The sequence below is a fragment of the Ailuropoda melanoleuca genome, chromosome 2 (assembly GCF_002007445.2).
Source record: "Ailuropoda melanoleuca isolate Jingjing chromosome 2, ASM200744v2, whole genome shotgun sequence".
Taxonomy (NCBI): Eukaryota; Metazoa; Chordata; class Mammalia; order Carnivora; family Ursidae; genus Ailuropoda; species Ailuropoda melanoleuca.
In genome coordinates, this window is record NC_048219.1 from 40748912 (window position 1) to 40772974 (window position 24063).

General features: G+C 36.9%; 1 protein-coding gene across 4 annotated transcripts; it reads right to left on the reverse strand.

The window, feature by feature from the left end:
- Positions 1–210: 210 nt before the first annotated feature.
- Positions 211–15956, reverse strand: SERBP1 (SERPINE1 mRNA binding protein 1). 4 transcript variants are annotated; one of them, XM_011228351.3, is made up of 8 exons: positions 15530–15956; positions 11678–11828; positions 10625–10765; positions 10423–10494; positions 9767–9841; positions 6919–7096; positions 3764–3937; positions 211–2440 (listed from the first exon to the last, which is right to left on the reverse strand). In XM_011228351.3, exons 1-8 carry the CDS (start codon positions 15840–15842, stop codon positions 2384–2386), a joined length of 1161 nt encoding a protein of 386 aa, XP_011226653.1. In that variant the 5' UTR covers positions 15843–15956; the 3' UTR covers positions 211–2383. The 4 variants fall into 4 exon arrangements, with proteins under 4 accessions (XP_011226653.1, XP_011226652.1, XP_002921990.1 ...); XM_011228350.3 differs by having other exon boundaries at positions 9767–9886; XM_002921944.4 differs by having other exon boundaries at positions 10423–10512.
- Between the last annotated feature and the right edge of the window lie 8107 nt (positions 15957–24063).

A 24063-nucleotide genomic window follows, 5' to 3' on the forward strand; every position in this document is an offset into this window, starting at 1 on the left:
TAAAAATTCAACTTTCTAATTGTAGTAGGTTTCATCCCTTCCAAATGTGATCAAACGTCCTGGTAACAACAAAAACCCCACATACACAAAATCTAAATCTAACGGGGAAAAAATGAAATATGATCATTATCTTGTGGGTACACACACAGGTCAGAAAACACGTGACGATAAATGGGCTCCTATTTGATTGTTTTCATGATTTTTAAGAAGTGAGCATGAAAATAAAATCTTTATTTTCAGTTATTACCCACCAATAAGAGAAAGTTAGGTTCACAGTTTTAGCTCTTTTAACACAAAGTGAACTAGGAGGCAAATTTTACATCCATCAGATACAACTAATGGACCAAATTTTTAAAGTCAGGCTATCTTGAAAGCTTGCAACATACCAGATATTGCTGTATTCTCTAGTGACAGAATGCCAGCAACGGCTGACACTAAGTAGAACTTATGAAATGTTTTTAATAGGAGATGTTTTCTATATGTTGCTAAAAATTAAGAGGTTTATAAACATGTTACATGTCCAGAAACAAGTTAAGATACTTGGAAGTCTAACCACAATGATTTCGGAGCGTGTATGTTGCAATCTCAAGAGGGGTCAACAGTCCATATGGACTAAATTAATACTTGCCTCTGGGTAGCAGGTATGTTTGTAAATATAAAATTATATTAGACATTAGCACCAGTGCAGAACATGCTCAGCATCATAAGATCCAAAACACCAGCACAGAAGTTTATCCATCATTAAAAACCAATTACCTCCTTCCTAAGATGTCAAACTAGCAGGTAACTAGATTAATAAATCTAATCCAAATGAGTAACTCTCATACTGTACAATTTCTCTTTTCGAAGTATACGGGAGAATGAATCAGCTAAACAGAAGACATTTTATGATTTAAGATCTTCAATATTTCAAAACTGGACATTACCATACAACAGGTAGAAAATACTGAGTGACAAAAGATCTTTGATACTATACATGAAATTCCTTTCCTGTTTACTAATAAATGTGGCGTAAGATTTAAAAAAAAAAGATCCTAGAAAATCTGTTGATAATTCTCTCCATGTATGTTTTAGTAAGTGGTGATGCTCCCATTCAAGGAATCCATTAACCTAATTTTCTAATGGAGGAAGAGGTAAAAGATACTTATCACTTTCTGTGGAACAGTCATCTATCAACTTAAGACCAAAATTAACAGCAATACAGGAAATTCAGAAACAGTAAGATTTTTGGTTTATATTTCATGGATGGTGCTGCTGTTCCAACCTTATAAAGTAAAGTTGTCTGCTTTCCAAATTCCAAAAATTAACATACTCCCCCATCTTACCATACAAACCAGTGCCCTTTGGTTTCTTTAGAAAAAGGAAGGGTTAAAGGGTTGCTGATTATGGAAGAACAATTTTGATTTGGGACCTTCCATACACACAAATCATACTGAGTGGCCAGACGCTTATTTTACAGAACAGTTTAAGTATTACGCAGTAGCCAAATCAACTTGTTCCACCCACCCTTTGGAGGGGAAAAAACCCAACACCCATAAAACTACTTCACTTGATAGGATGTGTATCAACAATAAGTAGCTTAAACTTCCACAAATAAGGTGTCTAGTCTGGTTTTTAAAATGGGAAAGTCACACATTTTAAAAGTAAATATACTTGAAATTGTGAGTCAATTATAAATTTGAACCTAATGAACCATGCAGGAGCAAGGGTTAATAAACCAATGTGCTTTGAATTTGTTTCAAGTACTGATATTTCTGTATATAAAGATTTAGCATATATAACAGCTATCATGAGAAGTGAAAAAAGATTTTCCCCAGAAATGAAAATATTAAAACTAAGTTAAAATACATAAAGTAGTATTAGTATTCCACACAGCATAAAATTTGACAAATCAAAGTTTACATGACCCAGGTGACCATGTGTGAAAATGCAAAGCAGGTATTAAAACTGATATTATGTCCAATATTTAAAACCAGTTTGTAATTGGGAGAACATCTAAATCCTTAATTAAAAAACACAAATGAAGTGAAAGCTTTAAACTGGTACACACTGTTCACACCTATATTTCAAGTTTGGAAATGCATATTTGCAAGCAGCAATACAAAAGTATTCATGAAGAATGCATAATCTCTGAAAATTATGAAAACATCCCTGCTACCAATACATTTCTAAATACAAAACTGACTACCATATTGTTACTTCTGTGTAGCGAGAGAAGTTCATTTTCAAAACAGATAAAATTCAGTCTTTAGGTGTGAATGGTATGAATGACAGTCTTTTTTTTTTTTTTTTTTAAATTCTTAAGTCGTTTGGGATCCTTAAGCATGCAAAACCTCAGATGGGAGGGTCCACAAAGGAACCAGGGTTGTCTTGTGGCATCCAGTTAAGCCAGAGCTGGGAACGCCTCAGGGTCATCTACATCAGGAGCAGAAGCACTTGACTGAAAAAGAAACAAATCAAAATTAACAATTCGCAAAACTTGGATTGCCACTGTCTACATTTATACACATAACTTAAAAATACTAAGTAAAAATGTGTCAAAAATGTGCTTTACTGTTATGGATCAGAACAGGACTATAATTATTTGCAATGAGCCTTGTCCTGAGTGTCCATCAAGAACTATTACTTAATAACATCATGGGTTTAGTTTTCTAATAAATCACATAAGTAGATCCACATGGCATATGTATGTGGATTCATTGTTTACTACTATTTTATTCTCCTCACTTGCTAAGTAAGAATGGCATCAGTTTGAAAGCAGGCTAAGAAACCTATTACATGATTCATTCATCAACCTTAGAAAGGGACCGAACTGCTATTTATAGTCAAAGAATAACAACAAAAACGTATTGAAAGATCCATATACACAACATTGACCTTTTAAAAAACCTGATGCTCAGAGGAAGAAAAAGAAATCACCCCGTTATTACTGGCAACCACGAAATCTATGATATTAAGCTACCACTATAATCGAACATCGACTCAATCGAGCAGGTAGGTCCCCAATTTGCATATCAGGTGTTGAGAATTCAAGAGGACATCATTGTTTCCTAGCCAGACCACAAGAGACAATGAACTTACCTAACCCAAAGGTTACTGATAATACTTTAAAATATCTAGTCATTAACAGCATATACTTTGGCATCAAATAGATCAGAATTCAAATTTATCACTTACTAGGGCTTCTACAAAAATATTTAAGAACTTGTTTGTGTCATACACATTGTACAAGGCATTAAACTATAAAAGTAGGACAAAAATGAACCCCAGCTCTCACACTGCAGTTTAAAAAAAAAAATCAAGAAAAAAGAGTGCCAATAACCATCCAGTTAGTGTCACACAATTATGGACACAAATGCTATACTGAGACCTAAAAAAGCAGCAGAGTCAAGGTAAAGGAAGCAAGTAGACCTCAGCCAAAGCCAAGAGTTAACCTGGTTCCCTGTACCTAAATTACCTCTTCCGTAAAATGGGTACGTCAACCTAACAACAAGAATTAAATGTCACAGTACATAAAATAACTAGCATGGCACCATGACCAGCACCTAGTACTCAATAAGCACCTAGTAAGTAACTCAATAAACAGTGATAACTTTACTAACAGAACTATTAATTTAAGTGCTTTGATTTCCTGAATTGTAAATGTAATTTCTTGAAGGTCTATCTACTACTTTTTCCGTCTATCCCCAAAAGGACCTAGGGCACTGATTTAACAAAGAGGTCCTCAAATTACTTGAAAAAGTAAAAGAACTCTTAAAATTACCTTGTCAGTTCTGCTGCCACGGTTTGGACGTCCACCACGCCCACGGCCACCTCGTCCTCCCCTGCCACCACGTCCTGGGCGGCCAAGGTCTCCAAAATTGATCTCCAGCTGAGAAGTTATATCATTTGCTGGCTTCCGGAAATGATGGTCCATAACCGAATCTTCAGCATGAGCCTAAAAATTTAAAAGCAGGCCATGGGGTTATTAATATGAAAGCAACACAGCAAATATCTAAATACTGAGCTCTCTCTTAAAAAGACTAAAAGTCTAATCTGCACTTCATGCGAACAAATGTATCAACAAATGATAATAAAAAATATCAATGCCACTAAAGGTAACATGTAAGGCTTGGGGATCAGCTATAGTGATCTTACAGGAAGAACTCCTTTACACTTCTCTTAATTTTAAAACTACAGTTGATATTGGCAAGTCTTGATGAGAGGTATATAATCAAACAACTCAAGTGGCTGGGCCCCATATGAAACCTACCGAATCATAGGAGTGAAGTCTGGGTAAGTACATTTTAAATATATCCTTCAGATTAGATTCCAATATGAACCTCTGATGAAGACTTTTGGATAGATGGCATGTGAGGTTTCTACTGGTGATTAATACTGAATCACTTTTTAAGTTATAAAGAAAACTCTGGCTCTGTACTCTTCCAGGTATGACTTGGGAAAAGAAATCATGTATAAACTTCTCAGAATGCTTTTCTGTTCATGTAACAACTATTCTGTGTTCTTCCCTATAAATTGGAGAACTAGATTCAAGTGAAACACAACTTTACATCAGGGAACCTTGAAAAGCTAAGCACAAATAAATCCAAGCCTTAAATATAGACAAGTAACCTCAAAGTCAAAATGTTCGTGAAATCCAGATCCTCCTTTATATTTATATAAGGTACACCACCCACTCTGTAAAAAAACAATAAAGCCAGACAATTTTACACTGCTTAATTCCTAATTTCTTCCTGTATGCTTGGGATGAATAGGTTTTAAAATCTTCTAGTTGGATACTCTTCTTACACTACTTTAAAGTATGTTTTAGTTTTTCTAAATACAGGTATAATCCTTTTCTGAAGAACAAACATTTTGTTCTTTCTAAATCTTGTTAACACTACACCTGTAACTATCCCTTAAAGTACCAATAAATTTTGTATTTATATCTATGTTCACCCCTTTAATTGTCTAATATCCAAATAAATGGTCATTCCTCAGTGCTAAGCCAACCTAATTTAAAGGCAGTAGAAAGTTCTTATTTTAATGTTTAAATGTAAATCCACAAAACCACTAGCAAAATCAAAATCAATTATACATACTAATTGTTTAATTCTTAAAACGTGTGCTATCGTAAGGCAACAATGTCAATTCATTAATTAGAACCATTTTATAAGTTTCTAGAGCACAGAAGCAAAAACACTAATTGAAACGCCTCAAAGATTTTACTACAGTAATATATAATACACATACAGTAATATAGAAAAAGTCTGGATGTTCAGGGGACATCCCTTTAAGGCAGCAAATAAATCTGCAAAGGTGTTTTTTTTTCCCCCTAGAGCAGTGAATGATAATCAGGAAAGAAGAGCTCTGGCTTCAGCCCTGTCAGTTTAGCACCTTAATTCGGTTTTCTGTTTCTGAATTTCTTATTTTCTCTACTTCTTGTTTTGAGGATTAGGATATGTAAAAGAGAAAGAGTACTTAAATACGCAACAAACCTGAAGACCTACACATATTCAAAGACAAGACCATAAATGCCAATAAGGTCAGCTTTAAACAAACAGCCAGATCACAAAGGCAACATGAATCCAAACTAAAGTGGCTTGATAATAAAAACATCCTGGTTTCAAAGTTATTCATAACCAATCTCACATTTTAATTTTCAAAAATTTCTAATCATATATATCAGCTTATATAATAATCATTTCTGAAAAGCTCAATGTAAAACTGTGATACCTAACCTGATGTCTACAAAATGCATAAAGAGACTTCAGGGAGAGAAGAGACAAGAGAATTATGTAAAATATATCAGTATTTTGTGTATGTGTCTTGTTCTGAAGAAAAGTACCCAAAATAGGTACATAAAATTGTGTCAAAGGTCCCTAAGTAAATCTTTTCCATATTAACCTAAACAGTTTAATCAGTAGTACAAATTAACAGTCCCCCCAAGATGAACTGTCATGGTTTCTTTAATCAGGAATACTTTGTTAACCCAGATATACAACTTTATCTGAAAGAATTAAAAAAAAAATAAGCAAAAGCATTCAAATGAAGCAAAAAATTGTTTTTCCTACAGGACTTGGCACTTAAGACAATGTCCCCCCATTTATATTATTTTATGGAGTCAATGTTATTTAAAAAAAGTCATCTCTAAACCTAGAATATTTAAGTCTCTTCAACCTTTATTTCAAAATGTTCCGTTTGTTTCACAGCTATTTAAGAAAATTAACATACAATATCTCATTGAATCTTATTACAGACTGCCTTAATAACATTTCAATTTAACTTTGATTAAAATCTCATACTTGTACAAGCCCTAAATGATGTAGCAGTAAGCCATTCCTCTAACAACCTGCCCCAGGGATTGTTACCAAATCAAAAACCACCACCACCATGTCTTTCTCAAATATTTTCATTAGTAAATTAATTTGATACTTCTTATAAGACATCAGTCCTCAAAAAGGATAGTATCATTCATTAAAAAATCTTGATCATTATAAATGACAAAGGCAGAGAGTTCGAAAAATCGAACACTGATGAAGCCACTCTTTTAGCTTAGGTTAAACCACATGAAAATGCAAACCTTTCAACTGATTCAGTTAGGCAAGATTTCTAAAAATATTATCACAACTTTGAAAAGACCTACCTTATTTCTAAAACACTAGTAATTGTATGATACACAACTGACTGCTTTCTAAAAAAAACAACAAAACCACCATATTAAATATATTGTGGATTGACTAAAGGACTACCTTTCTTGAAATATACAGTAATGCAGTTTATTTTCCTTTCTGAACAATTTATCTACTCCAAATGAATCCATGTAAAAGCTTTTATCTTTTATCAACAGATTATCCATGTGATATTTTAAAACAGGAAGTACAAATACAATTCAATACAAATCTCAACATTTTCAAACACCACAAAACTTAATTTTACCTCTTCACTCTTTGACTTATGAAGAACAAATCCCTTCTTCCACTGCCCATCAGCACCTTCATTTGGTTTTCGGATATTAAATTCTACTTTTGCCCGATCCTTATTTTGAATAGCTTTCCACTCATCCAAAGTCATTTCTTTTGGACCCTCTTCCTTTACTTCTTCAACTTCGTTCTCCCTGTGAAGGCATATTTGTTTTATAGCTAGTAAGGGGCTGATAAAATCATAACTTATGATTGTAAGGAAGAATAACTTCTTGGCTTGTTGGTAATCCCAGTCTTCTGTCACCCAATGGTTAACACATAACTTGGTGGAGGCTAGGAATTCAGTGCTTATTCAATTAGTGAAAGCATGGATAACAGAAATATACAATTCGAACTTCATGAACTATGAAATCAACTATCAGTAGTTAACAACCTTGAACTGTCTTTACCCAAAATACACACTTCTTAAAACTATACTGCTTTAAAACTATACCCTTATGTGATTTAAGTATTTGACCTAGCTTCTCCTAAAACACACTTTCAATTTCTGTAATTTTCCATGATACAGGACTTGTAATAAAAATAAAAGTAGTCACCTAGGATGCCTGTGAACAACTAAAATTCATATTCTAGAATATGAAAGAACTGTTCCTCTCTTTATCAACTAACACTTAATGGCAAAACAATTTTAAAAGCCAAGTTCCCACAAATCCAGAATCCTGTATACTCCAAACCAACCTGTACATGGACAGGAGAGACTGTGGTTTCACTAGCATTGGAACCCTCCACAAAACCTATCAGTTTCAGTACTTAATACTAAATTAGTTATTTCCAAATACAACTCTCAGGATATAGCTGTTATATAATACCCTTTTCCCTTTTTATAAAAACAAAGCATGGGCCTAGGAATCCATTATATTAGTCTAATCTCAACTTGCAATTGTCACCAAACAAGTTGTTTGCTATTCTGGGAGCCCTGCTTCCTTCCAAAGATAGCAGGTGATTCAGTTAACCTTAGAGCTCAAATATCTCCCTTCCATGCTACTCCTCACTGTTTGACAAATCCTATCTTAAAATTGCCCATACCAAGTTTACATTTAATTAATGAGATCTTGGCTATCAATATCAACTCCAACTCTGTCACTTTACAAATGAGAAAACTAAGGATCAAGAAAAGGTCCTAGTTATTTTCAAGTCACGACACAGCCAAGAATAGAACTTGACATACCTTTACCACATCATGAAACCACAACACCTACCAAAGGTGGTTGTAAGGATCAAATGAAACAAAAAAGTTGTTCTGGGAACTATATATTAAGGGAGTTAATCAAAGTTCAGCCTGTGCTTAAATTTATACTTCCACATGCAAGGTATAATGCTATATTCAGATCCTCCCTACTCTGGAGTAAAACTAAAGACTGCTCTAATGTCAACCATCTTGATCTTCTTTTAGCCCAAATATCCCCCGTTTCATTCCTGGGTCCTAAGAGGAGGATTTGTTTGCAACATGCTGTCAATACATCATTTCTTCTGATGAACAGTTTTAATCTTTGCAAATCACTCTTAAGGTCATTTAAACATGGGCTCTTTATTAAAGAACAGTTCTGTTGGGAGTTGTGAAGTACTTCTGTTACTTTAAGGTTCATTTCAGTTGCTTATCGTAATTTCATTGTTTACCACTCAAAATTATGATTTCCTTTTACCCCAAGTTCAACATATCACTTAACGACTGAGCCACCCAGGCGCCCCTGAAGTTCAACATATCACTTAATACCATGTATTTTTATCTACTCTAATAGTAAATCAGTTATTATTCCTTCTTCCAACAAATCCATGGAATATGATATTATTACCAATAGTGGTCCACTATAGGAGCAATTCTGGGAGAAAAAGCAGAAAAGCACCCCTCCCTGACTGATTTAAATATGCTCTGGCTAAGAATTACAAACCCTAAATAACTGGTAATTTAAGACTCTAAACCACAATCCTATAAGAAATGAATGGCATATAACTTCTGCTTGGGTTGATGGAAACTAGAGGAAGGCATTAAATTATTTCTACCAGCGTAACTTGTGGCTTTGCAATTCTTCCATCCTTGAATGAAAACTTCAAAACCAAATCTTATGCCTAAAAACTCAGAAAATGAAAAGGATTAAGAAAGCCAATTGAATTAATAATATATTCTGTTATTCTGTTATCTTGCTCTCCTCATACATTTTAAAACAAGCCAATAATGCCATGTTCCAAATCCTATGTTGACGGAAAAAGAAACTTCAGATGGAGAAATTTTAAAACAGTCACATTTTCTGGTTTTAAACGGTCTTAGAATAAAATTTATATAGTTAAGAGTCCAAATTACTTTGAACTCTGTGTTCTAAATACTATCTCTTCTGTCAACCATTTGGTCTAATTTTTAGAAACCCCTAACTTTAGCCTCCAGTTCCCACCTATTCAATGTCTCTGGACAGCTATCATCACCAGGATTAGTCATTGTTTAACTTCTCTACCAAGTAAGGTATAGATAAGTAAAATGGAGGACATCTTATTCCTATTCTCCATTCTCAAGTCAAATAGTTAATTTTTGTTCTTAAAGAGGTATTACTAAAATATGTTTTTTCCATTATCTTTTCAAAGACAACAATAATTTAAACTAGAAATAAGCATTTCTATTTTTCAAACCATTATAGCCCAATATATGAATGTGTAAAGCACTCTTCTAAGTATTTACTATTTGAGGAATTCAGGTCCAAGTCTCCTGTCAAAAGCTATTAAATGCTACCATTAAACCTGTATGTTATTTTCTCAGTAGAAACCCAAATTGCTTCCAGTGCTGTGGCATCACCACTATACATAAAACCACTTACTTATTTTCAGTGTCTGCAACTGGATGCTCTTCACCTTCAGGTGTTTCCTCAGTCACATTTGATTGATCCAAGTCACTGCAATTATAAGATATTTGTTTCTGAATGTATTTTGGGGACTCTCTAAGGAAAAAAGAAAAAGAAAAGCATCTAGGTCCATTTACATGTAGCTTAAAGATTCTTTATACAATTTTAAAATCCTCACATTCTAAGAGTCTTTTCTTACTAAATTTAGTTCCTAGTAGGCCTCTGAGAAAATAATTTAAAAATGCATACTGATCCAAGTTATAGTTCACGTACTTTATTCAAAAAGTAGCAGGACAGAGTAGCTTGCTTTAAGACAAAGCTTTACCAGCCTATCAAATTTTTGTATGACCACAAGGGTCGACAGCTACGATAGGAACTATTAAAGACACACAGAAAAGCAGAATACCCAAAGAAAAACTGACATCACATGTATTTAAATATAGAAAAACTGGTCATGTGACATATTGTACTCAAACATATCTAACAAGATATTATAAGGAAGTAGCTGAGGTGAGAGCATCTGTTCTTGTCCTAGGGACAAGTAAAGTATAATAGTTATGGATAAACTTCTAATAAAGCATAAAAGCAATCTTATTTAAATATTACTTATTTTAAAAAATCAGAATACCAACGTTAATTCATCTTTGACAGTTCCCCAGTTGTGAGATCCGCTACCTCCACGTTTGTCCTCATGCTTCAGGCCACTGTAATGTGAAAAAGAACTAACAAAACTGAGTTAACATAATACTCTTTAATTCTAGAAATTCAAATATTGTTTTATTAAAGAAGTAGATTCACATGTAAAATTATAATAAAAACCAATAAAAGACTTACGATCTATCACTTCCACTATGCCTATCAAATTCACGTTTGCCACGAGAATCAAATCCATCTCCTCGACCCATTCCACGTCCACGGCCTCCTCGACCTCTTCCAAGACCACCACGGCCTCGGATAGGCCGGTCAATAATCGGTCTACAACAAATAAAAAATATCATATACTTCCAAGGTTTCCAGGGGGAAAAAAGAAGGGAAATGCATCCAAAGGCTCAAATGTAAAAATATATTTACTGGCTAATAATCCAATGGTTAATTAAACACCTGTTTTAGAAAACTCAAGAACAGTCTACTTCTAAACACATAAAAGTACTCAGAACTAGGAAGCTCCCCCCAAACAAGAAAATTATTTTTGCTTTCTCTAAAACTTTACTACTAGTACCTGTACTTTTTAAATGATTTATTCATATTATAATCCAGTAAAACCACAGTACAGCTCACCAATATACTTCAAAATTAAAATAAACACATCTAGCATGCATAATGAGTAAAAAAAAAAAAAAACACACCTAACATGCATGTGAGTAATGTTTTGCTATAAACAATTACCCAACAAGACTTTCCTGCTAACATCAGAGAAAGGAAACCAAGGAAAAGAAATTGTCCATCAATTCAACTGAAGTGCTTCATTACCAGAAATCCAAGACTGAACACTGAAAATTGTTACCAAAATGTTCATAGTAGAACAATGCATACACTCAGATATTTATTTCTCTGAAAAACATAAATGTACCAGCCAGACTGCTACCTGGCAAATTATGCCCAATTTATAGCTTTGTGTTAAAACATGACTATATAGGGGCGCCTGGGTGGCTAAGTCGTTAAGCGTCTGCCTTCGGCTCAGGGCGTTATCCTGGAGTCCTGGGATGGAGCCCCATATCAGGCTCCTCTGCTGGGAGTCTGCCTCTTCCTCTCCCACTCCCCCTGCCTGTGTTCCCTCTCTCCCTGGCTGTCTCTCTCTCTCTGTCAAATAAATAAATAAAATCTTAAAAAAAAAAAAAAAAGACTATATAAACTGACAAAACATGAAGAGATTAAAAAAAATCTTGCCTATCAACTGAAAATTCTCCTCCTTCACCCTTTTCTTCAAGTGGCTTTTCAAATCGTCGTTCACGAGGTGGTCGCCTTTCTGGTCTCCTGTCAATTATTTTCCCTTCACCCTGCAGCTGTTGATCAGGTCTTCTTCCAACACGTCTTATTCCTGAAATGATAAATAACCTCCATAAGCAAATTATTTTTGCAACACAAAAAAACTGGCAGACTACTGAAAGATTCCCCCCCCAAAGCTGCTATTCTTTCAATCCAGTTAACTAGCACTTGCTGCTGAAAAAGGCAAAAACTGGGCACCTTTATAAAATATAACAAAGTACCTGAGAAATTCCTATTTAAAGACAATAAACTTGTTTCAAACTTCTATTTAGTTTGCCAAATTATGCCTCCCCCACCAAGCAGTCTCTGTACCTGACTTGTAAGTCATATGGGTAGCCATCATTCCTCTCACTTTTCAAGATGCCAGTCTCATAATGTAAAATTCTAACTTTTAAGAAATTTTAGGCATGGTACATTTTGGCTTTAAAGATACCAAAAAAGATTAACACCAGTAGCCACTCATTAATAATACCCAAGCAAATCAACACACTCACCAGATAAGGACCCTCAGAAAAACAGTGAAGACCACACTATTTTATATGATCAGGAGGAAATAAAACTATAGTAAAAAAAAGTAGAGTGACTGTTCTATAAATTACAAAACTGAAAGGAAAACAAACAGCATTGAGAATTACATCTCCATAGTTTCAAACAACCAATTAACCAGAAAAAAGTACTGTTTTCTTATTGGTTTTTATATATGTGTTCACATATGTATCCATCCATATCCATACATACAAAACCACACAGACTAAAAAAACATACCGCTATGCAACCAATAGGAAATAGTCCAGTTGTTTTATTATAAATGGAGAGGTTTTTCTTTTCTTTTTTTGCCTTAACAAGTATCTTTGTTTCCAAAGGATCTTTAAAAACCACACACACACACACACGGACCCCTTTAAAAACAGTATTTAAGTAATAGAAACTTGTGGCACTAAGTGATGGCTGAAGCATTTACTGATTTCCCCCTGTATTACTTTTTTCCTGTTAGTGTCTGAGGCCCACAAAGACAACCAGTATGCATTATTGGCCTTAAGGATAAGTAAATTCATGACTAAAATTTCAGGTATGCTCTAATTCCTAAACCGTAAGTTCTGACAAAGTTAAAAAAAAAAAAAAGACTGAGGAATTGGTTTTATAACAAGATCTTAAGTTGATTCACTGATTCTAAGGAAGTGACCCACCACCAGAATGCATCCCATCATTCAGCTGCTTGTAACTGAAGTCAAATGGTAAATACCAAACTCTTAAATGAAATTTCAAGGTCCATTCCACATAAACTCTCAGGACCGACCACAAATGTTAGATCTTTAGGCATCTTAAACAAATGCTGTCACAGGTATAGTGTACTGGGGTGGAGCTATGGAACCAGTCCTTACAATAATGATATCCAAGCCAAACACACCCAAGTGAACAATGGCTTCCTTCCCCACCCAATATTCATTATTATGCTTACAGAACCTAAAACATTTACTAAATAAATTCACCCAATAACTGACATTTAAAAATTCAAGCTTCTCAATCGATTTACCTGTACTTGCAAACTCACTAGATTCCAGGCTTTCAATAAAAAAAAATTAAAAAACACCTTGTAGTCTACACTTAAGTGATGTTCTGAAGTGTCAGTTTTCAAATTCTCCAAATGGACAAAACACAAGCTACAAAACGCCTATTAATATAAAATAGGTATATCTAAGATATGTCTAGTATTTGCCAGCACCTTTATCTAAAGGCAAAGAACACATCAGGTAGCAGCTCTTTCCACTACAAGAGGTAGGGAGACTTTTTACAGTCTATCCGTCTCCAAAGCCCAGATCATCAACTGACAGGTAGCAGGATCTGAAAATGAAATTTTTTTTCCATTCAACACTTTTCCTGTATTTAAAAGCTTATGTTTTATGCTATTTAAAGTTAAGAGTGCTATGTATTGCTGATCTAAGGAAGATGGTGACAGGTAATATGGAAGTTTTCCAAAGGGAAAAGTACTGAATGGTGAACTATGTCCTCGTTATAAATTTATGAAAGAATTCCCCATCTTTAACAACTTAAAATACTAGGTTCCAGGTTAAAAGCTTACCTCCTCAAAGATGGGCTTTATGATCTAAACAAACGGGGTTTAAACCAGGCTTCATACTTTGAGCATTCAAAATGGGTGGAACACATCTACCTGGTACACTTTATATTTATATATTAGACTCAATTTTTTTCATGCACTTTTTTTTGATTAGTGAGATCAGGGAGGTAAACCTGAGCAAAAATAATAAATAACACAGGCCTGTGTTCCTTAACGCGGAAATTAAATAATTATTCAACCGTGCTACCAGTTGCTTCAAAACTTTGATGACTGAATAGATATTTGGTCTAAACGATGTATACAGGGCTTTCCAACACTCCAACTTGTGCTTCTCCCCAACCTGTAATTTTAATACAAGAATTCTTTTGTTTTATTCACCACATAGGTGGTTCGTTCCAACCATCACAGAAGTTCTGTTATCAAAAAAAACCCCAAAAACCTAAACTAAAACCTAATACAATTGCTGTGATTTTTAAAATTAGTTGAATGCTACGGAATTCAACTAAAACTAATGAGAAACAACTTCTTTCAGGAGCACGTGGCAATAAAGAGTAATTTCAACTTTCAACATAAAAAGGCAACTTTAAAGATCCAGAGCTTAGGTCCTACACCTACCTGCTACTGATCACGTACACTTTTTATCCTCAACTGTTTTGCTTTTTCGTCCACCAAAGAGGACAAAACAGTAATTAGAAAAATGCAAAAAAATCAACCTCAAGACAGTCCTGTGAAGTTTACAGTGACCTCTGGAAGCAACTATTACCGCCAATGAATCCCGACCATGCTTCAGGCACATGTGGAGAAAAAGCTACGGAGTCAAAAAAGAGCTCTGCTGTGGCTAAAGTTGTGACAGCCTCTGCACTCGATTCAACACGAGGCCCAAGCCGGGCCACCATATGAAATATTAAGTGCGGGGGGGGGGGGCCGGGAGAGAGGACAAGCCTCAGAATTTCCTGCAATAACCAGTCTTCGTTCACAATTCCCGCTTCTGCTTACCACAGTTTAACCAAATTTCTCTTCTCAAAAGCTTAATTCACTCCAGCAAGTTAGTAGTTTTTACTAGTTGAAGTGATGAGGGGGGGACAATAAGGCACATGTGGCACCCGAAACAGTAGCTCGCTCCACAGAACCTAGAACTGGCTCAGGTGCAAACTCCGACCTCCAGCTTTTCACTGGGGGTACTCCGCGCCATCGTGGGACAAGATGGCAGGAGAGAAGCCAACCGCACCCCAAAGTAGAGCACGCCGAGGGAGAGCTCTGAGCAGGAAGAAGCTGTGGACCCCACGCTTCCCCCTAACTACAAAAGCTTAAGTGGCCAGCTTCCCCGAACCTCGGTCCATGCGACTGCCCGCCAAGGAATCCGGCGGGAAAGCAACAACCTCCCAGGATCGCGAACACGCTCGCGGAGCAGCTTATCTCTGGAGCACGCTCCGCGCCTCAGAAACAGAGGCGGGAAGGGGGTGGCTCCACGATCCTTGCAGGTGGTTTCAACTTGGGGCTACCACGCTCCCAGCACCTTCGTGGGACCTGGCTTTTGTCGTGTGGGGGAAAACGTGAGGAAATCGGCGGCAAAGTCTCCCGCGGACACTCGAAACTCCAGAAGCAAGTGCTAGCCTTAAGTCCCCTTGCTCCTTCCCTCCATCCCGGGTCTCCTCCACCTTCTACCACAGCTTTACCTTCTTTCTTAAGCGCCACGGGCGGCTGCGTCTCCTCTTTCTTGTCAACCACGCCAACGTTGGGGGGCAGCGGGTTCTTGCGGTCTTTCTGGGACTCTTTACGCAGCTGTTTGCCTGCCGCGTTGGAGTTGGTCTGGGCTGCGGCCTGAGCTGCGCTCTTGGCCCCAGGGCCCCCAACGCCGCCCCCGCCGGCTTCTTTTTTCTTGTTCTCTGCTGCCTTCAACACCTCAAAAGGGTCCGATTCGTCGTCAAATAACTGGTCGAATCGGTTGGTGACCACGCAGCCGAAGCCTTCCTGTAAGTGCCCAGGCATGATGGTGGCTCGCCGGCGCGTTCCTCCACGGATTGCAGCGGGCCGCGCCGAGCCAAGAGCGCCTGCTTCAGCTCTTCCCACAAGATGGCCGGGCCGAGAGAGGGGGGCCGTCTTCTCTTCCGGCGCCAGGCACACATCCGGGAGCAGCCAGCTCCGCACGGCACTATGGGGTATGTAGGCCAGAGTCGCTTCTCCTGAGGCGACTCCCAGCGCGAAGACTACAATTCCCAGAATGCATGGCGTGACAACTCTTCGCGCGCGCCTGAGAGGCGGGACCTCACGGAGGGCGTGGAGCGTGCGAGCTTAGGGCGGGGAAGCGCGGAGGTGGGCGGAGTCCTGCCACCTGCTCTTACCACCCTTAAACTCTCTGGGTCTCGAGCGGCGCTGCAAACAGGAAAACGTGAGGGCGTTTTTCGCTCTCGAAAGTTCTCTGTCTTTGGTTTTACTCACCCCGCCTCTATCCCTGGACTAACTTTCCCCCCCTCCCTGGGAAGGTCAAGGTTATTCTAGGTTTTACAACTGGGGCTCGCAAACTTCCAGGGCTGGGAGGGTTGCTGAGGTACCTCACTGGCCTCCCGAAGGCACGTGCCGATTCCAAGTTCCAAATCCCTAGCTGCTCAGGTGCTGGAGTCGCCTTTTTGCACCGCCAATAATGAATCGAGACTCTTCTGTTTAATGTGAGGAGGAATACGCTTTCTCTCGCGGGGCCACGAACTCTGTTAGAATTAATCAAAAAGACAAGTTGAACTATCGCAGGGGAGTGTAGCGCGCGTTTCTTGAGCGTTGCGATGGGTGTTTTAATTGCTGTTAACTCCTAACAGTGCAGCACTAGCTAGACACTGGGCAAGCCTCGAAAAGCACTGTTTGTACATTTTCTGAAGTCTGTCTATTGTCCTTTAGTGTCCGGCAAGCTAAGGATTAGGTGTTAGTAAAATGTGCTCAAGAAATAGTATTTTAAAGTATCCAGGTGTGCAGGGTGCTCAGAGATGCAGTGAGGGGAGGAAAATATGTCAGCAAATTAATTGCCATTACTAAAAGCATTGATATTAGTTGAGAATATTAAGATCCATTAAGGTAACATGTCAGTGCGCAAACATATTTGGTAACACTCTTAAGTGTTTAAATATATCACCATAATTTTTAAACCTTTTCCCGTTTACACAAAATAGAAAATGCAACTCTATGTTCCAGGTGCTATGAATAACCTTAATTCTCAACAACAACTTGGTAGGTAGGTAGTTTCCTCTTTTCACAGCTGATTAAACCATTTCAGAGGTGAAATGAGTTACCAAGTTCACACCTCTTTAAGTGCTAATGCCAGGAGGTAACCCAGTCTTCTAACTCCACAGTGAGACTGTTGGCATCAACCTTTAAATCCAAACTCTGCCTTCTGATAGAAGTCAGTCCATTATTAATTTATTTCCAATCTTTAATAAGATTTAAATATTGTGGCATGTCAGGCAGCGTATGTAAACATGGCTTACTCTAATCTTATCAATTTCTGAGCAGATTTTAAATCAGTTCCTTAACAGGGAAAGTAAAAGAGTCATAGTTCAGGCATGTGGCAGCAAGCCTGTTGATTTTCTAGTTTCTAACTCCAACCCCACTCCTCAGAGTCAATTATTTCTCTGTTGCCTCAGCCCCTGCCACACACACTCCCATTTTACACACACACATCCCACCCCCTTCCACAAGCTCTGACTCTTGTGGCTCCCACCAAGACAAAGGACAAGGAGTTTTTGACAGTACTTTTTATGCCCCTTTGAAAATACCTCAATTGCAATCTCCGTGCTTTAACAAACCCTTCCTCTTTACCATGGACTGTTATTTGCATCTTTGAGACATCTGCTACAGCTCCTCTTTACCTCTTTCAGGCCACTGCCACAACAATAATAAGAGCTAAAACATGACAATTTACTTTGTGCTTAGTGCACTTTACATATTTGATTTCATTTCACCCTTCTATCAACTCTATGAGGAAGTTCATGTATTCCCTTTTTGAGGTGAGGAAAATGAAGTACAAAAAGAGACTAACTGGGACGTGGGGTAGGAATTTTTATCTTATGTACAGATCCCCTGTTTCCTCAAACAGATCTCTATAGTCAAGTGTTACAACAATAAGAATGTTTACAGATAAGCTACACAGAGGGGAATTGTATGGCTATGAATTTCTGAGGTTTACTTATGCTCCTCAGAGAATTTTACTTACTAATATGACATAAAAATAAGAATAAACATTTGGAGAGAAATTTGTTAAGTACTTTCAACTTTCTTCTCTCCCTTTCTTCTCTCCTGGAATTTTGGTTAACCCAGGAAAGTTTTAAAGCCCACTTTTAAAGTATACAAATAAAGCTAAAAATGGCAATTCTTTCACACCTCACAATCAGTTATTATTTTATAAGTAATTATTTTACTAATGTTTCCTTTATCCTGAGAAATTAAAATAGTCCTTAACCATAGAAGTTCCTGCTGCTCTCCATAGAAAAAATATTGGCTGAATAAACCTCAAGGGAGGAGGAAAGGAGACTTCTTGGCAGATTTGTTACTCAAATTAAAGGCTTTAGTTGTAAAGTGACAAGTGATAAGATACCACTGATTAGAAATGTAGCCTAAAATATCAGGACTCTGTAGCGATGCTTGAATCGCACATTGTTCTCTGAAAAATATTCATGCAACTTCTAAGCTTTATCTTTAGCAAGCTCTCTAAAGAGTTTTCTAGCACTAAATGCTGAAAACTATCCAAATATCTTGATTAAATGTTCAATACAATTACCTAATGTTAACAAAACTGAGAATATTACATATCCTTCCAGTCCTCACTGTTAGGAATTTAATATTCAATTCTCAACCACATTACGACTTGCTTCTACCCATTTCTTAATAATTTCAATCACCTATCACTAACTATTGCTAAATTAAAATAATAATTGCTTACAACTACGGTAATTTGAGCATTTACTATGCTCTTCACATCTTATGCTAAGTTCCTCACATGCATTATTTCCTTTAAATCTCAGAACAACATTATGAGGTAAATAGTATCATGACCTATACCTCTCTTTTATATATAGGGAAACTGAGGTTAAGTGCCTCTGCCAAGTTTACCTTGCCTGAGACAGTTCAGTCAGTCTGATCTCACAGCTTGGGCACCCAACTATTATACTTATGAGGGACATGGCAGAGGGAACAAAATCTTTCATATTTATATTGCTGTTATCTTTTAGCAAAGTAAAACTATTATTATAACACTTTGGGGGCACTAGATATAGGCAACACATAAATGTAAATAAAAGACTAATTTTTAGTGTACTCTAAGTATATTATGCATTTTTAAAACAAAAGCAATAAAGGTGGTACTTGTGAAGAAAAGGCAAATCCTCTGTGTCTGAGGATGCATTGCTAAGTATAAAATTGCAAGTCTATGCTCTTGCTAAAGTTAGAATATCAAAGCTAAAAATAGAAATATTACACTCTCTGTTTTGCCACCTCAAACTTAACTTTGAAGTTTGATCCTCTTAATTTTAAACTTCCTTTCCTTTTATTCCCCTGCATTATATTCTTAAAAAAAATTTACTGAAATATAATTCATATGCCATGTATAATTCACCCGTCTGTCTAAAGGTTACTATTCAAAGGTTTTTGGTATACTCACAGAGTTATGCAACTATCATCACTAGCTGATTTTAGAACATTTTTATCACTCCCCCAAAAGAAACCAATACTAATTAACAGACATTTCCCATTCCCTCCACCCCCAGCTAGGCAACCACTAATCTACTTTCTGTCTCATAGATTTACCTATTCTGGACATCTTATATAAATGAAATTATATAACATGTGGTCTATTGTGACTGGCTTCTTTCACTTAGCATAATGTTTTCTGGGTTCACTCATATTGTAGTATGTATCAGTACTTTATTCCGACTGGATAATATTCCATTATACAGATAGACTACATGTTAATTACCCATTTGCCAGTTGATGGACATTTGAACTCTTTCTGCTTTTTGGCTATTGTGAGTAATGCTGTTGTGAATATTTGTTTACAGGGCTTGTGTGGACATGTTTTCATTTCTCTTGTATATATATGTATCTCATTTCTCTTGTATATATATCTAGGAATGGAGTTGCTGGGTTCTATGGTAACTCTGTGTTTAACATTGTGAAGAGCCAAACTGTTTTCCCAAGAGGCTGCACCATGTTACAATCCCACCAACAATTATGAGGGTTCTAATTCTCCACATCCTCGAATACTTGCTTTGTCTGTCTTTTTGATTATAGGCATCCTAGTGAGTATGAAATGCTATTTCACTGGAGCTTTGATTTGTATTCCCCTAATGGCTGATGATGTTGACCATCTCTTCATGTGCTTATTGGGTGTTTTGTATCTTCTTTGGAAAAAATCTATTTAGGTTCTAACTGGTATATTTATCTTTCTATTATCAGGTTATAAGAATTTTTCATATATTCTAGATTTCAAGTGCCTTATCAGTTATATGATTTGCAAATGTTTTATCCCATTTTGTGGGATAAAATGTTTTATCCCATTTTACTTTCTTGGCAGTAACCTTTACAGCATAAAAGCTTTTAATTTGATGTGGTCTTTTGTGATGAAGTCCAATTTATCCATTTTTCTTTTGTCACTTGTACTTTTGTTGTCATATCTAACATGACTTTGCCTAAACCAAGAGCACAAAGATTTACATGTGTGTCTTCTTTTATCTGTCTTTTTATTTATTTTCATCTATGTCTTCTTCTAAAAGTTTTATAGATATTTTTATAGTTTTAGCTTCTATATTTAGGCCTAGCATCCATTTAAAAATAATATTTTGATTCATGTATTCCCCTTCCTTTTTTTATTTTTTATTTTTTATTTTGAGGTAGGCTCCAACCCAGTGTGGAGCCCAATATGGGGCTCAAACTCACCACCCTGAGATCAAGACCTGAGCTGAAATCAAGAGTTGGACGCTTAACTGACTGAGCCAACCAGGTGCCCCCCCACTTCCTTTTAATTTAAATTAATTTTGAATATGTCAAACCAAAAAGAAGAACTTTAGAAGGAAAACAAGATACTGTTATTATTCATCTTATTTAAAAAAATTTATTTTGGACATTACAGCCAATGAAGTTCCAAATGCATCTGTCTAAATCCCTTTGCAAATAGAAAATATGATTCAAACTTAACACGAACTATTCATTCTAAGAATAGACATTTAATTCAACAATTATTTATTAACTATCCACCTGTTGTCAAGCACTATTCTGAGCCCTGAGGATTCTGTGGTGAACAAAACAGGCAAGGCTTTCATTTTCATGGAGTTTACACACTGGTGGAAAGAAACAGAGAAAAAACAAGTAAATAGACACATCTTAAGATTATTTTCAGAATGATAAGTACTTTGAGAATGTAATATGAGGGAGGGACAATGTTTTGGATTACATGGTCAGACAGCCTTCTGAGCTGAGATCTGAATCAATGGCCAATAACACCAGCTTTGCAATGATTTGGAAAAAAAAAACAAAAAACAGTGAGCAAGGAACAGCGAGCAAGAGACCAAGAGGTAGGAAAGAGCTTGTAGGTTCCAAGTTAAAAAACAAGAGGAAAACCAAATATCTCAAGTGTCTATAGGCAAATGAGCACAAGATTTAGGGTGGCAAACTGGAAGATAGTTCCTTAAGTGAATACAAACGTAATTAAGACCGTGTATGCCTCCAGTTTCTTATTTAAAGAGGAATCCTCAACTAACATGGTAATAAAGTTTAAAATTTAAATAAGGAAAATGTTCTGTAATCAAAATTCGCTTTGTTATTCTAAAGAGGCCAGATCAATACATTCTTGAAGTTTTAACCTGATACCTTAGGCATTTAGAGGGCAAAGGCATTCCCTGCTTGATCCAGTGGAAACTTAAGGCATTTCTTCTTGATCCAATGGGAACTTAAGCATTGCTTTTTGTTTTTTTTTTTTAACTGAGAGAAAAGTTACCCCCTCTCCATATTCCAACTGTTGTTGGCTTCTGTGGAGCGGATTAGAGGCAACAACAGCAAACAAAAATTGCTGGCAGAAGCTTTTTTCATAGTGATATCACATTATTTATCAGGAATTACCATAGAGCTGAGATAGAATATATCCAGGTGTTATCCCTAAAACGGAAAAATTAGAGATAATTAATTACAAGCACAATGCTCAACCATAATAAGTACTTAATAAATGGTAGCTATTATCTCAATAGCTTTAGCTGATCTTCAGTGATACTACCCTTGATTGCTGGCTGGAATCTTTTAGGTTTCTGCTGCTCCCAAAGGAAACAAATGGGAAGGGTGAAGGAGATGAAGCCTCCGTGGTTACTACTGTTTGCAGGAGGAGATTATATGTAGAAACTTTGGAGCAAGTTTCACATATGCAGAAATCTCTGGTTAGGCACAGATCCGGGTGTGAGGGCTACAAGCTCTTGGTGCCCACCACCACCACTGGGAGGTTCTTCCTTCCTCTAGTGCCAACTTTGTAGAATTCCGTTTGAATTTATTAAGGGTATTCTTTTTAAATTTTAATCTGGGGTCTCTGATTGCCAAGAAATTGCATGCAAAATTTTGTATATTCCCAGGGTAGAAGTTACTTTCATCGGATCTTCTGAAGCATTTAAGAGCAAATCTATAGAAATAGTAAATAGATTAGTGGCTGCCTAGGGCTGTGGAGGAGCTGTGGGGAAGAATGGGCAGTGACTACTTATGGGTGTGGAGTTTCTTTTAGGGGTGATTAAAATGTTCCAAAATTAGATTGTGACGATGGTTGTAGAAGTCTGTAAATATACGGAAAAATATTGAATTGTAAACTCTAAGTTGTGATGGTATGTGAATTATATCTCAACAATTTTTTTTAATAGTAAGCATCTAAGACATTCAAAAGATGAATTACCATTGCTGTCTGACATAAACCCCTGATCATATCTTATTTTATAATCCCAGAAACTCACAGCTGTCATGTTCTGAGTGCCTACTATGTGCCAGGCCCTGTACTAGGAGCTTTGTATTTATTACATTATCGTAATGTAACAGACTTTGAGGGGGGATTCTTATCCACACTAAACATGAAACCAACAAATGATAAAACTGGATTTGAATTCAATTTCATTCAGCTCCAAAAACTCATGTTCCTTCTGTTATGCCACCAGTACTTCTCAAGTTTTTCCAACTAAGTACCCATAATAGCTAGAAGGATACCATTTTTGAGGGCAATGTACAATATTATTACCCTTCCATTCTGCTCTAATCAGTCATTACATTCTAACAGTTCTTCCCGTTATCTCCCAAACTTCCCACTTCTCCCTCCCCATGACCAGCACTCCAATGCAGAGTATCTAGGCGTATCACTGTATATGGTAGCCCTGACTTCAAATTTCATCTGGTCTGGATTGCAGATCACATCATTCCTAGACTTGACAGCTCTTCCCTTATTACATACAGGGTAAAGTCCAGAACCCTCAGCAAAACACTGGAGGCCTTTGATAATTTGGTACTACCTACTTTCCAGCCTCCTACCCCACACACTCTAACCCTCAAACCCTATGGGACTAACTCACTCTACCCCATGCACACGCACGTGCGCCATATCCTTTTTATATCTTACAATTCACATCCTGTTCCAAGAATTCACTTGGCAAATTCCTTCTCATCCACCAGGTCTCCTCTTGAGCTCACTCCTGTAAGAAGCCTCCTCTGACCCTTAAACATCATGTCCTCCTGCCCTACCATGTGCTCTAATATTACCCCTTTCTACCTCATTTGCACTACCTACCACACTGCACATCACTATTTACCTCATCCAGTAGTTTGTAAATCTTTGCAGTGGGAGTGTTGTGTTTAGCTGTTATGCCCCCAAGTGCTGGTGCTTAGCACATAAATCTCTCTATTGAAGAATGTGCCCCTTATCTCCCATAGAATATAAACTCTTATTTCTAGTGCCTTGCATACTTAAATATCCTATCTCTTCAGTGATACTTCAGGCATTTTGAGTATTTACTATGTGCCAGGCACAGTTCTAAATATTTAATATGGATGAACTTGTTTAAAACTCGTAATAATTGTGTGAGGTCAGTGGTATCATTAACCCATTGTACATTAAGGAACCTTAGGGACAGAAAGGTTCAATAACTAGTGATGTGACCTTGAGCAAGTAAATGGCAAAACCACAATTCAAACAAAGTACACTTGACCCTTGAACTAC

Bases quoted from the DNA above. Each gene is read 5' to 3' on its own strand.
- SERBP1 (XM_011228349.3), bottom strand. From the start codon at position 15,842: ATGCCTGGGCACTTACAGGAAGGCTTCGGCTGCGTGGTCACCAACCGA. The intron at 11,829-15,529 runs GTAAAGCTGTGG...TTATCATTTCAG, and splicing joins CGTGGCGCTTAAGAAAGAAG to GAATAAGACGTGTTGGAAGA. The intron at 9,887-10,422 runs GTTGGTATTCTG...TTTTTTCCTTAG, and splicing joins ACTGTCAAAGATGAATTAAC to AGAGTCCCCAAAATACATTC.